We start from the raw sequence: 12,598 nt of genomic DNA, 5'->3' as shown, positions 1-12,598 counted from the left end.
GATTAAGTTGATCGGAGTGTACAATTGACGGAGTGATAAATTCTCGCTGACGATACATTTGTCTAGCGACATGTTGTGCGAAAGGGTATTTGCTCCGCCTTTGGGCCCTGCGTCCTTGGTTCACGGGACTTCTCTCGCCAAAGTGAAACGCAAAGCAGATTTCCACATTGACATCAAACAGGAACCCGTGGATAGTGTTCGGTTCTCGTTTGCCGATTTCGAGCTCTCCTCCATCCCCACCACTCCCGGGGGACATTTACAGGTGAGCATTGAAAGCCTGGCATTTCTAGACCATCAAATTGGATCAATTGGATCCCAATAAAGTGGGAGTGCACTAGAATCTCTGTCTTGTGAGGCGAAGAGGTTGCCAGTTGAACAACCCTCTCCGAACATGTACGCTCATGAAAGTTGAACCTTTTCAATCATGTCATCATCTTCCCAGCTTATCATAAGAAATGTTATCCTTGCATCAGATCAGGCCATGTGTAGTAAAAGCGTTAAGCCATGTGTAGAATGCAGTTTGAGAGTGTACTTATGTGCACCTCTCCTCTCATGAGGATTGGGCGCGAGATATGAGAGCTGACTGACCCAAGAGCCCAAGGAATGAATGAAAAAAAGGAAGAAGCGCGATATGAATGAAACCTAGCCGTCTCTTTGATTGTTCCAGGTTCCCCCTTTGACTCCTTTGACAAATAAGAAAGTTGGAGAAGCCTTGAAATTGACTTATTCCTCTTGGTCGGAGAGAGCCGAAAACGAGGAGATCCCCCCAAATCCCCGGGATTGGACTCCCAGACATGTGTCTCTCTGGCTTGATTGGACCATGCGGGAATTCTCGTTGGAGTCGGACACGTTCAAAGACTTCCTCAAGTCCTTTCAGGTAAGCCTCCACCCTTGAGCCAGACCTCGAGCTAAAAGGAACACATGAGCCGATAAAAAGACTAGTGGATAATCTTATGATGATTGTATTTCCAGCTCTCGGGCTCTGAAATGTGTGCCTTATCAAAAGAATCGTTTATGGACCAAGCGCCACGTTGCGTGGGTGACATCCTCTATGAGCACTTGCAGTTACTTTTGCAACAAGATCCCATTGCCCTCGTGTCCACCACCACTCAAGAGATTGGAAGTGGAGGAGGTCAAGAGATTACCCTCACCACGAGGCTCTCGCCCTCACTCTCCATCTACGACCCGGTCCATCACACCCAACCATTCTTTCCGTCCTCCATCGGCCAGGACGCCTACGCCAGAATCCATGCCTTCTCCTCCACCGCGTCGCAGTCGCCCATGGAATTCTTTCCGGTGAGAATTGAATTAATTGAATTATGTTCCATTGCTAATGAAGCGGCAAAGTCGATCCGAGAGATTTTTGACGGGAAAGCACCTCGGGGAATTCATAACGGAAGTGAGAGTATGAGTAGTGGTAGCTCTCGCAGCTCCGTCTCTTTAAGCGGTATATTCATGAATCAAATCAGACTATGGTTCGTTTGCCCTCATTGTCATCATTCATTCATTCACCGGTCCATTCATTCGGTTACGATAAAGATAATCGTTGGGCATCATCAAATGGTCAAACAGACGACTGACTAATGGCCCACAACCATTACATCATTTACCTCCTCTTTGGTAGTTGAGAGCCAGTCAATCTTGACTCTCAATCAGATGAGAACTTTTCCCTTTGTCCAAACCCACTACTTAATTTCTGTTGACAAATCTCTCCGAGCGTTCAGGGGTTCTCCGAGAATTTTCCTACTACTTGCTTAGTCAGTTCTCATGGGATTACTAGCCCAATGATGTCCGAAGAGTGGAGTGAGAACAATCCCTGTCTGTGAATCTCACGCCTTTCCACCAATAGACAAAACACCCACCGAGAACAATAGAAAGACAAATGCAATTACTACTCCCTCTAATCGGCCGGTTGTCGTCGTGCTCTCCTCCGTGGTCGTTGTTTTTACCTCGCTCCTTCTCTCTCTTCATTATAGACCCATTCGACCATTTACAACCCTCACCCTCACCTTCATCATTCTCTTTCTCATGAGTCGCAACAACAGGCTTCACCGTCGGTCCTCCAACCAACCCCTCCCAGCCTGAGCTCGTCGTCGGGTGTCGTCTCTCTGGGTCAGACTCTGTGTTCAAATGGCATCCCTGGCATGCCTTCCTTCAATCTGGACCCGGGGTTCGACAGTCCGATCATGGGTCGTGGCATGGATATGGGGATGAGGGGCGGAGGATCTCATACGCCACCATCGACGGGGCGAATGACTCCTGCCATGGGGAGCGCGGGACCAATCCAGCTTTGGCAATTCCTTCTGGAGCTCTTGTCGGACAAGAGTTGCCAGAGTTTCATTTCTTGGACGGGCAACGACTGGGAGTTCAAAATGGCCAACCCTGATGAGGTAATTAGCATCGGTCAAATTACTCTTCAAAACAGGGGGTGGGTGGGTCGTGGCTTGCCTGGTTGGCATGTTACGGGTCAGCGACACCACTCGAGTTAAATCTCGTTGGTGAACATGTACAAATGAAGTGTACGTACATTCATGAAAGACAAATGGCGTTGTGTTGGTTGTGTTGTTGGAGGGTTATTTTTGATTGGACTCATCCCTTGGGATTGGGATCTCTAGTGGATTATGACTACGTATAATTTAGAGGGCTTGATTTCTTGATAACTGTCTAGCGAAAGTTCAGGTGAACTTCAGTTCGGGAGAAGAACACACACTGTAATTGGGGCGATGTGAGAGGGGATCACTAATGAGGAAATATGTTGCCTTGACGTCAGTTCTTTCGGATTTTTCTGCAGGTGGCCAGACGTTGGGGCATTAGGAAAAACAAGCCCAAAATGAACTACGAAAAATTATCGCGTGGACTTCGCTACTACTACGACAAGCAGATCATTCAGAAAACCGCTGGGAAACGTTACGTCTACCGGTTCGTTTGCAATTTAGAGACCATCCTGGGATGTGATCCCAAGAAATATTTCAGTCTCATCGGAATCAATCCTGTGGGGGGAAATGATAGTGATTGAAGAGGAAGAAAAAAAAGAAGCAGAGCCGTCCTATGCATAAATCAATCCTCATGAAGAAGCTGTGATGCAATTGATATTATTATCGTCTTAAAATCCGTTCGTCTAAATCTCAACTTACAATCGTATACAGTAAATACAAAGGGAAATAATTGTTCAATTCGACTTTTGATTCCATTTCTCGAGCACGCTTGCCACACCCACTTCGAAAGGGGTGTGATGCTCGATGCCCAACTCTTGGAGGCGGGAAGTGTCCATCGTCGTGTCATAAGGTCTCTGAGTCCCAGTTTCCGGTGGTTTCTCGGCATTCCCCTTGATTGTCTTGACATCCTTTTTCAACGCCCTCGCCATAATCTGAACCATACCAAATTTGGTCAAGGCCTCCAATCCACACCACTGATAAATCCCTTGGATCTCAATACCTCTCTAAATCAACAAGAGCTCGGTCAAAACACGTTCAAGCATAGCAGCATCTACATATCTCTTTGAAGAGCTCAATCTGTCGTTTATTAAGCTCTCCGTAAAGCCCCTGAAATTTTTGCTTTCCTGTGTAAGACGCACGATCACGAGAAATCGTTTGTTCGGGTACGAGAAGTACAAGGGCACAATCCTTCGCAAATTGACCCACCTTGTGTTTCTCCTCGAGGAGCTTCTGGACCACGAAGGCAATGTCGTCCACATGTGAGGGTCGTCGGATTTCGTAATCAGAGACCACGTCCTGGTCCGTGGGCGAGAGCAGAAGTTTGAATAGCACGGTGACAGCACTCTCTTCTAAATATTCCACCGGTCCATACAACACCGGGATTCGGAGCACGAGGTTCTCTGAATGAATAGGCGAAAAACATGGAGAAAGAAAGAAGTCAATCACCCAACAACGACCAATGACAAATGTTATTGTCCTTGGTCTAGTCCAACATCATTAGCATGGCGATATGAATGACCATGGAATGACCTACCCGGATCCACTCCCAGGGTGGCCAGCTCTCCGTCCAGCTTGAGTTTGCCGTAGATATTCACGGGATTGGTTTGATCGGAGACTTTGTAGGGAGCCGCCTTGCCATCAAAAACGTAGTCCGTACTGATGTAGATCATTTTACCACCATAGGAATCTGTTCAAAAATAGCTCTAATTAAACAGCAATATGGGCATGCTCTTTTTATTAGACACAGTCCAATGGAGATCAAAATTGATGGCTCCTCGATGTATAATTCGACTCTCAAGTTGAAATCAGTCGAGCGTCCTACAGATAAATATTTAACTTGTCTTTCTTTCTTTCATCGTGTGGGAAGTATTCCAGGTTCGATTCCACCCTTTTTCTATTTATGGACGTTCAAAATAGTCCTTCCAGCTAAGGCGAATAAGCATTCCCTCACCCACTGAAGCACACACTGAAAACGATCCTCAAAATAAGATCACATTTCCAAAATTGGTCAAGAAAACGAGGGAGTTGGCTGATCTTTAGTCGTTTCAGTAGTAACTAAGCAATAATGCTTTCATCCTGAATACTGCATACACAGAAGGAACAAAACACGTGGAAAATACAAGATCAAAAACAAATACGGATACGTGAAGACATTGTTTTTTAATCAAAGCTCAGGCTCCGGTATTCGCCAAGCATGTCTTTGTTATAGGGTATATGCGTATTGCACAAATGCCATTTGACATTTTTAGCAAGATTACAAGGGTGTATTTTGAGGTAGTTGATGACATATAAGCCAGTCAACACCGGAAACAGATTTCCTTCCAAGCTCTTTCATGATTTGGAAGAGACGAATTAATGTCAACATATGTATCAGTTTTAGGGGACCGGCCTGAAATATTCAGTCGTAGATGAGTGAATCAGTATGCATATTGCACAAGCTTGTCTTTCGAAATGTGCGGAAGGATGTTGTTAGCCTTTGCAAATATAGCTCAATGTCCAAGAGGATGTAATTAAGCCTTTCAAATCGAGCTCAAGATGCATAAGAAGTAGCCAATCTGTTCAAGTCATTCAGGATCTACTAGTGCAAAACTTTGCCATGTTGAAGTGGTGTACTTAAGCTTCTCTTGATGACTTGAGATTAATACAGAAGATGAATGGCTGAATAATCACAATCACTTTTTCCAAGGCATGAATAAAAAACAGGATAATCAAATAAATCATCAATTCAATAACAGCTTATCAAAGGGAAAGTCAAAGATGTTTTCATATTCACGCAGAATTCAAATCTGAGGTACGTTAGAGATTGCAACAGGTTGAAGTCAATCAACAATTCGATTGATAATCAAAACGGGCAAATAGAAGAATAGGACAAGAAAACAAAAAAAAAAGTTGTGCTAAATGCTTGATCAGCAATGTATTTTCTTTTTAACTGGGGATTGAATCTTTGATATGTTGGCAGACCAATGAGCCACTTACATCAAGGAAAAATTATGCGCACATCTATGTTTTGTCCTCGGAATGCGAGAACAGGAAAAAACACATTATAGTCCTGAATTTTGAGCGAGATATTTTATCACAAAACATTTCTCGAATCTAACGAAAGTTTCAAAGGCGAGCAAGAATCACTAAACTCAGGCATGACTCAGGTTTTAGAATGCTTTTGGTATATGGAATCGCTGGATGAATTTACTGAATACTGTAAGTAAGCACACCAATACCGGATATGGTACTTTCCTGGACTTTTTCCTTTTCTCCAGTATATGCATTTCCAAGACCGGTTTAAGTATGATCGATAATTGAATAACTTCCGAAGCATTCCTTTTGTTGCATGTATCAAATGCATCACTTTAGCTCCTTATTTAACATTCTGCTTTTCTGAATTATGGAATCGAAATAAAATTTTCAGAAGAATAATGAAGATTTTTTTTGCGACAAGAGCAAGGACGGAGGATTCAGTTCTTTTGGTCCGAGAATTCAACATTCTAATAGCGATCAGAAATTGAAAAGTTGAGCAATTCTTAGGTTACTGTAAAGCCTACAACACTTGAAATTAAGGGTATGTGTTTGGTTGCCACCAAATTGGAAACAAAGTTGAGAATAATGAAAGATTACTCAATCAAAGCGCTACGTGTTCCGATGTACTTTGTCTTATCACATAAGTATTTTGTTATTTCCAGATTCTTTCGTGCCCTCTGCATTATGTCCTTTCAACACTCATCGCAGTGCTTTTCTAAGATATTTTGATTGGTTTGTTTTACATTCAATCTTTCCTCGGAATGGTTTCGCAAATATCGTTTTCCCGTGAACGAATTTTTGGCCGGGAAACCCAAAACTCGGGTGTCCAAACATCCACTTGGTCTTTTTGCCACCTCCTTGAGGGGATACTAAGCAGAGAATGCAAAGCTCGCTTTAAGGCATTTTAATTGTTTTCTTTTCAAAACTGTCTGCAGTCTCGTAAATAGCTTTTTTAACATCTGACGTTCTGTTCAAAGGGAAGAACTAGAGGGCTAGTCATCTAGGAAGAACACAAAATTTTGGTGGCGCAGGAGCTCGATAAGGAGCAATGAATGAGAGCCTCATTTTTTTATGAAACCGATTTTGGGTCGTTTTAGAGCCAGCAAAAGTTTGTTCTTTGGCAACCAGATCCAAAATAGTTTTCTTGAATGATCGAAAGAGCATCTCTCGCGCTCCAAAGATTGAATCAGAACACGTGGGAATATTTTAGAACGTTCAGTCAGTTTAGAAACGAACACATGTGCTCCACTCAAGAATGAATGCCTATGGAATGCCCCAGACAACTTTGAAGTTAACCCACTTGTCACAAAATAGAAATTATGTATTCTCAAAATGCCATTCCAAGACGCAATATTCAACACTAATCTTTTTACGTTTATGGCTCCTTGGCTTATTACAGTAAATTTCATCACACGTCTCATTTACAATATATGATATACTATAATAAAACATATGGAAAACCTTCTCATCATTGAAATTTTCTTATTCTGAAAGGCATAATACGCTGTCAAAAATTCAAATCTGACTTCAGTGATCCATGACCTTGTCAAAATTACTCTGCCTTCTTCCAACTAGAAAATCCACCAAGTTCGTAATGAACCCGCTAGATAGCGCTTTGTAAGACCAAAGGACCAAACTCTCTTTTTTATGCTGCATTAGACCATGGAGTAGTCGCTATACAATATATTCCTAATACCTTAAGGTCTTTCAACCCCGTTCACCCCATCATAAAATTTGTCGATTTTGCGTATGAAATATTAGATCAAGCGTTGTTATTTCAGTATCATTTTATTGGCTAATCGATGTGTTGCTCATTGACATGTTGCTTACTTCAATCTTGAATAGGATTAATAACAGATCAGATTAATCCGTAATTTACAATTTCCCAAAGAGCGCGTCATGTTCTAAGGATGTAAGCTGTTTAAGATTACGACAATCAGCAGCATTTTCGATCAAATCAAATTATGCTAAGCAACTAATTATGAGCTTAGTTGCAAGCTCAAAATAGAACTTTATTATCAGGACCTACAATACCAAACACATCTCGACATTCTTTTCCCTCGCTAAATCATTTTCAAATCAAAAACTTACATACTGTAAAGCGTGATATCCTGGTGCTGAGTATGTTGCTCATGCTCAATCGAACCTCTTCTAGTCATGCCTACTTAAACATGTTCTAGTCAGGAAATAAAGCACTTACAAAGTCACCATCAAATTCCTTGTGGGTCAGCTCCACCCAAGTCTAGAACATAAAGTAATCAATTTGTGCGATTTTCCCCTTAAAAGATTTTCTGCGAAATTAATCTCCGCGAATAATCGAAAATCTATTACTGCGAAATAACTTTCAAATGAAAACGCGAAAAATCATTCCACCCAAAATTAAAATTTTGCAGTACCTAAAAACATTTAGTAGCTAGAACGTTCCAAAACCTATCTTACAGAAAGCCACTATGTGGAATTTTGGAGTACATTAAGATAACACGAGAATCCAAATTAGCCTATGATCTATTTGTCCACTACTGAGTTTTATGAGAATTGTTGGTTTTGTTTTCATGCGTTTTGTCACCAAAATGCCCCAGTTACTGCATATATAAACTCAAATACATAGACACTTAATCTTCCTCAATATTTACTTCCAAACACATTTGTGCCATAGAGGTCAAAGTCTGACCGACCGAATCTCACTATTTTGGCAAATTATTGAGTAAATGCTAAGTGAGTCGAAAGAACAATCCTGAATCTGTGACTACTTTTGTCTACATACATAAATTTATGGGACCGAAAAAATGTATCATACTTATCGCTTTGGCGAGTACTTGAGTGGCCTCGACATTCAGTTTAGTAGCAGCTTCCAAGTCTTTGTCCACCTTGTCCGGGAACCTCTGAGCGGCTGCATGAACCACAAATGTGGGTTTGGTCTCCTCGATGAATTTCTTCACCCCATCCAGGTCCGTCAAGTCCAGTTTGACTAAATTGGCTCCATTTCTAAATCAAGCAAAAATACAATTGCGGAGGACATGCATAAAGGAATATTCATGAACCAAGAGTCCGTAAACATCGCCTTATCAGAGCGAATAGCAGTAACAAAGACCCAAAATGAATGAATGTTTATAACTGAAAAGAGCAGTACTTAATTAAGCATCACCATCATCATAAATGGTAGATTTAATTTGGGTTTTGTTCAGCTTTTCACTGGCTTTTCTAACCGCTACAGGAAATGTAATCCCCCATACTATTAAAATGAAATTATATACTTTGTCTAATTTTTTGCCTGTTCATCTTTGCATGATATCTGATCCATCAACGAATTAGAAAACATCTGGCTAGCCTTTGAATGTAGGGTTGATTTGGAATGGTCTTTAAAATTTTGTCCAAGTCTAACTTGAAAGATGCTACCGGATCAATAAGGTCTACGTATTCACTACGAATATTAGAGGGCAACAAATTGAACAATGAAGGAGCCCGAGAAGGAAGAGAGAGAATTGGACTTCATTGTTCGAACTAGCCTTGATTCTCGAGGGCTTGAAGGTGCTTTCAAAACGCACGTTAAGCCTCTACGGTCACTACAATTGACCCTAAATCCTGGGTTGGGACAAAGCTCATGGATACTTTTGAAGACGTACTGTATCAGATACCTTTCGTACCTTCTCTGAACACTGTGCACTTCCAACTTTTTTAGTCTTTCCCATTACGAGAGCTCTCTCAATCCTATGATGTTCCTAGTGAAACATCTTTGGACTTGTTCGACCTTTTGCAAACCTGCTGAACTCATTGGAGCCCAAATGGGTGAAGCATATTCAAGATGTGGTTGAACAATCGACTTGTACAGAGTTAGCATCGTGATACTATCTCTGGACTTAAATGTGCGATATATCCAACCACACGTTTGAAAGGCTTTACCCAACTTCAACTGGATATGCTCATCGAGCTTTCCATTATTTTGGAGGACTACACCTAAATCTTTCAAAGATGAGACCTGCTCCATATCTTCACCTCCATTATCTACCAGTAGAGTATTCAAAGGAGTTGTTGACCCAAATGTCATTGAGCGGAATTTCATTCCGTTCAGGGCCATATTACTCACAATAACCCAAGAATAGATTATTTCTAGGTCCTTTGCCAGGCTAGTGGAATCTTGGCCATTCCTACCAGAAACTAACTTTGCATCGTCAACATAAGAAGAGAGACTGGCAGTAATACTAAGCTTTTGAAGCGGGGCAACAAATACTATCAAAAGGAGGGGCCCTAAGTTGGAGCCCTGGGGAGCACCTTACTTGACATCAAGTATGTCACTAAGAGATCCCTCGACCTTAACAATTTGCTTCCTATCATGAATGAAGCTTCTTATCCAATCCAGATCTTTTGCTTTGGATCCTAATGTCATGAAGCCTATTCAACAAAACACCAGATTACACTTTTTTTCGGAGAAAAGTTGGCAAACGATGCTGACATGATAAGTACTTAGAAATAAGTCAATGGCAGTGGGTTTCCTTGTAATCAAAGAGTTTGATTATTTTCTTTACTCGTATGTCTTGGGTAATGCATTTGATTTGGCATGGGAATCCACTTTCTTTTGCAAAGATTGTCTTTTATTGTTCGTCTCATAATTTATGGAAGTTCCATTTAGCCGGCGGAGAAGTTTATACGAGTCTATTCCACTTTTCCTCCTAAGCGATTGAATAACCGCCGGCTACAACCAAATGCATTTGAGCAAGTACTTATGCCAAAAGTTACCTGCCAAGTTAACGTGACAAAGGCATAAGCAGTTTTGAAATAAGTTTTGCTCATAAATCCGCTAATCCTTAATCTTTCTTCAAGTAAATAGCTCGACATATGGTTCTGCGTGGAATTAAATCAGCTAGATGTCAAAAATAGAACCATCGCAAGAAAATATTATGCTTTCCAACCAACATTATTCAAAGAAAACTATATTAAGACAAGATGGATGATTGTTTGCTTAATAATTATGATTAGACCTCAAAAAATGGGCCGAAATAATGTTTATTTTAAGTTGAAAAAAATACGAAAAACAATTTTGACTGTGTGCAAAAATGTGCGAAAATGAAAAAAAAATAAATGTTCAAACAATCAAAATCTCTTCTGTAGCCTACTGTTTGCTGAGCCTACGGTGCTGAGAGTGCTTTTGTCCAAAAATGATTTTGCGTCGGATCGATGCCATGACGGCAGATATAGCTCAATTACAGGCTTTCTCTCTTTTGATGTAGACTTTCCTAAACCGAAAAAAGGAGAGTGGAATTTGATATATTTGTTGTTAGATCAAATATTGTAATAAAGTTCAAGTGGTAACAACTAGACGAAACATAATTTTTCATTTCAATTATTTCGAGAATTGAATGCTTTGAAGCGGTTAGAAAAACCGGTGAACACCTAAACAAAAAGAAAATTGCTAAAAGCATCCAGATGTGTATTTAATCCTTCATCTGATCATGTTGCACGGAAGTAAATGCGTAAAAAGGTCCTCAACAAGGAACAAGTTAAGAAGGAGAGAGAATAGGACTCAAGTGACAAAACGGCTAAATATGTTATAAATATAAGAAATATTATGAAAAGAGACCAAAAGGAGTCGGAAAAGCAGAAATTGGTGAAAAAGATGGAAAATCCAGCAAAAAATGGCGGAAAAAAAGGTGGAAATTCCGGCCAAAAAGGCCAAAAATAGGTAATTTTTTTTCAGGCTTAACTTTTTTCGAAGTCTAATTATAACACATGAGAAAGGAGACGTGGGACATGATTTTGACTTTCCGATCTTTTCTACATCAAAACAAATTGATTCTAAAAGAATAACTTGCAAGCATCAAATATCGGATGAATACTCCATGAAACGGGAGGGAAGTCAAGCCAGTTGATAAAGATGTACAGTATAGATGCACAAAGTCGTGCGAAAAAAGTAGCGTGAGAAAATGCCCTTGGAAAGGGAAATCCGATAGAATATTGGACTTTTACATTTGTATCATCACCCCAAACCAATGAAAACGTTTCTACTGTTATATAGAAACTCGGTTCGACAATAAGTTTAAATACGTAGCGAAAACTCTCCCATTTACTAATGGGAGAGTCTGTGCGCGATGTGTGGGCAAAGGTTGCTTCCTGGAAATGCATCCACGAGCAACTACTAAATTTAAGGCGTCGTTTGAGACTTTTCGTTGTTCAGTAACTTATTCATGGCACTTGAGTACCGTACCTAAATATGATATTTTAAGGAATATCACTTGCATAGTCTGAATCTGCATCCACACAATTGGATCCAAAGCATTGTTCTACTCGCACCATGATCCCAGGGCTCATTGATCTAAATTATAAAACACATTGCTTCATTTGAATTTTGATTGAGGGAGTGCGAGCATTCTGAGAGAATCCTTGAAGATTTGATATCATAATGTTATTTACATAGTACATGTCTCGCCAATGAGGATGTTTCATTTGGTCAATTCTCGTTCTTTGCCACTGATTGAGTAATCATTAATTAAAAGAAAGCCAAAACCTGTGAAAGTTAATTCAAGTTTATATTTACAATCTGATTAAGGTCAAGTTAATCAATACAAGGCCGGTTGATTTGGTTTAGCAAAAACCATGGAGTACTCCATATAAAAACTCACAGTACCTCGAAAAAGCTGTGCCGGTCACACTGGACCACTTCCCAGAGCTCTCGATGGTTGTCATCAAGGCTCTACCCAATAACCCGGATCCCCCGGTCACGAGAACCGATGGCGACCCACTCATATTGGTAGTCTTCACTGAACGATGGAATGAAGTATCTAAATCGGACAACAGGGCAGAACGGAGAACGGGAGTGGTTTTCAGTGGACAGAGTGCACTTCCAAGTCTCCTGAAGTACATACACTTACTCTTTGCTCAATACGTAAACAATGACGAGGGTTCCCAAGACGTTCAAATGTAAAAAGTTAATCGACTCTTTAAAGAGTCGAATGGAGTCAGAGGTGGGTGAAAAGTGAAAATAGTCAAGAGGAGCTTTTGGCGGCCCTAATAAAAGAGCGGTAAGTTTGAACGAATCAAAATATCATAAAAGTGTTGTGAATTGATATTTTGATAGTGTTACTAATGAATGTGTGTGTTCAACTAATGTTGAAAAGGTGAATCCTAGAAAATGATAGGAATAAAATCTATCGCCA

The 12,598-nt window shown here is 40.6% G+C and overlaps 2 protein-coding genes across 4 annotated transcripts in view; one reads left to right on the top strand and one right to left on the bottom strand.

Moving 5' to 3' along the window:
- The window catches only part of LOC131877537 (ETS-like protein pointed), an 8,482-nt gene extending 5,309 nt beyond the window's left edge, over window positions 1–3,173 (top strand). The window contains exons 1-5 of one of the 3 annotated variants that reach the window (XM_059223231.1): window positions 7–262; window positions 668–877; window positions 973–1,296; window positions 1,977–2,390; window positions 2,792–3,173. In XM_059223231.1, coding sequence (XP_059079214.1) covers window positions 71–262; window positions 668–877; window positions 973–1,296; window positions 1,977–2,390; window positions 2,792–3,016 — 1,365 coding nt within the window. In that variant the 5' untranslated portion in view covers window positions 7–70 and the 3' untranslated portion in view covers window positions 3,017–3,173. Of the gene's footprint in view, window positions 1–6; window positions 263–667; window positions 878–972; window positions 1,297–1,976; window positions 2,391–2,791 lie in introns of those variants that run through there. The other 2 variants (XM_059223230.1, XM_059223233.1) reach the window with 2 other exon arrangements.
- On the bottom strand, window positions 3,077–12,331 carry LOC131877538 (methionine adenosyltransferase 2 subunit beta-like). Its single transcript, XM_059223234.1, has 5 exons — window positions 12,070–12,331; window positions 8,248–8,435; window positions 3,970–4,122; window positions 3,642–3,835; window positions 3,077–3,439 (listed from the first exon to the last, which is right to left on the bottom strand). Exons 1-5 carry the CDS (start codon window positions 12,303–12,305, stop codon window positions 3,170–3,172), a joined length of 1,041 nt encoding a protein of 346 aa, XP_059079217.1. The 5' UTR covers window positions 12,306–12,331; the 3' UTR covers window positions 3,077–3,169.
- Between the last annotated feature and the right edge of the window lie 267 nt (window positions 12,332–12,598).

The sequence above is a fragment of the Tigriopus californicus genome, chromosome 3, assembly GCF_007210705.1.
Source record: "Tigriopus californicus strain San Diego chromosome 3, Tcal_SD_v2.1, whole genome shotgun sequence".
Lineage (NCBI taxonomy): Eukaryota > Metazoa > Arthropoda > Copepoda > Harpacticoida > Harpacticidae > Tigriopus > Tigriopus californicus.
The sequence above is the reverse complement of the archived record's forward strand: the minus strand, read 5'-3'. Positions and strand labels throughout refer to the sequence as shown.

Excerpts from the sequence above, each read along its gene's own strand:
- LOC131877538 (XM_059223234.1), bottom strand. The coding sequence starts at position 12,305 with ATGTACTTCAGGAGACTTGGAAGTGCACTCTGTCCACTGAAAACCACT. Across the intron at positions 8,436-12,069 it reads ACCGGCACAGCTTTTTCGAG|AAATGGAGCCAATTTAGTCA; the intron begins GTACTGTGAGTT and ends TGCTTGATTTAG. Across the intron at positions 3,440-3,641 it reads TCCTCGAGGAGAAACACAAG|AGAGGTATTGAGATCCAAGG; the intron begins GTGGGTCAATTT and ends TTGTTGATTTAG.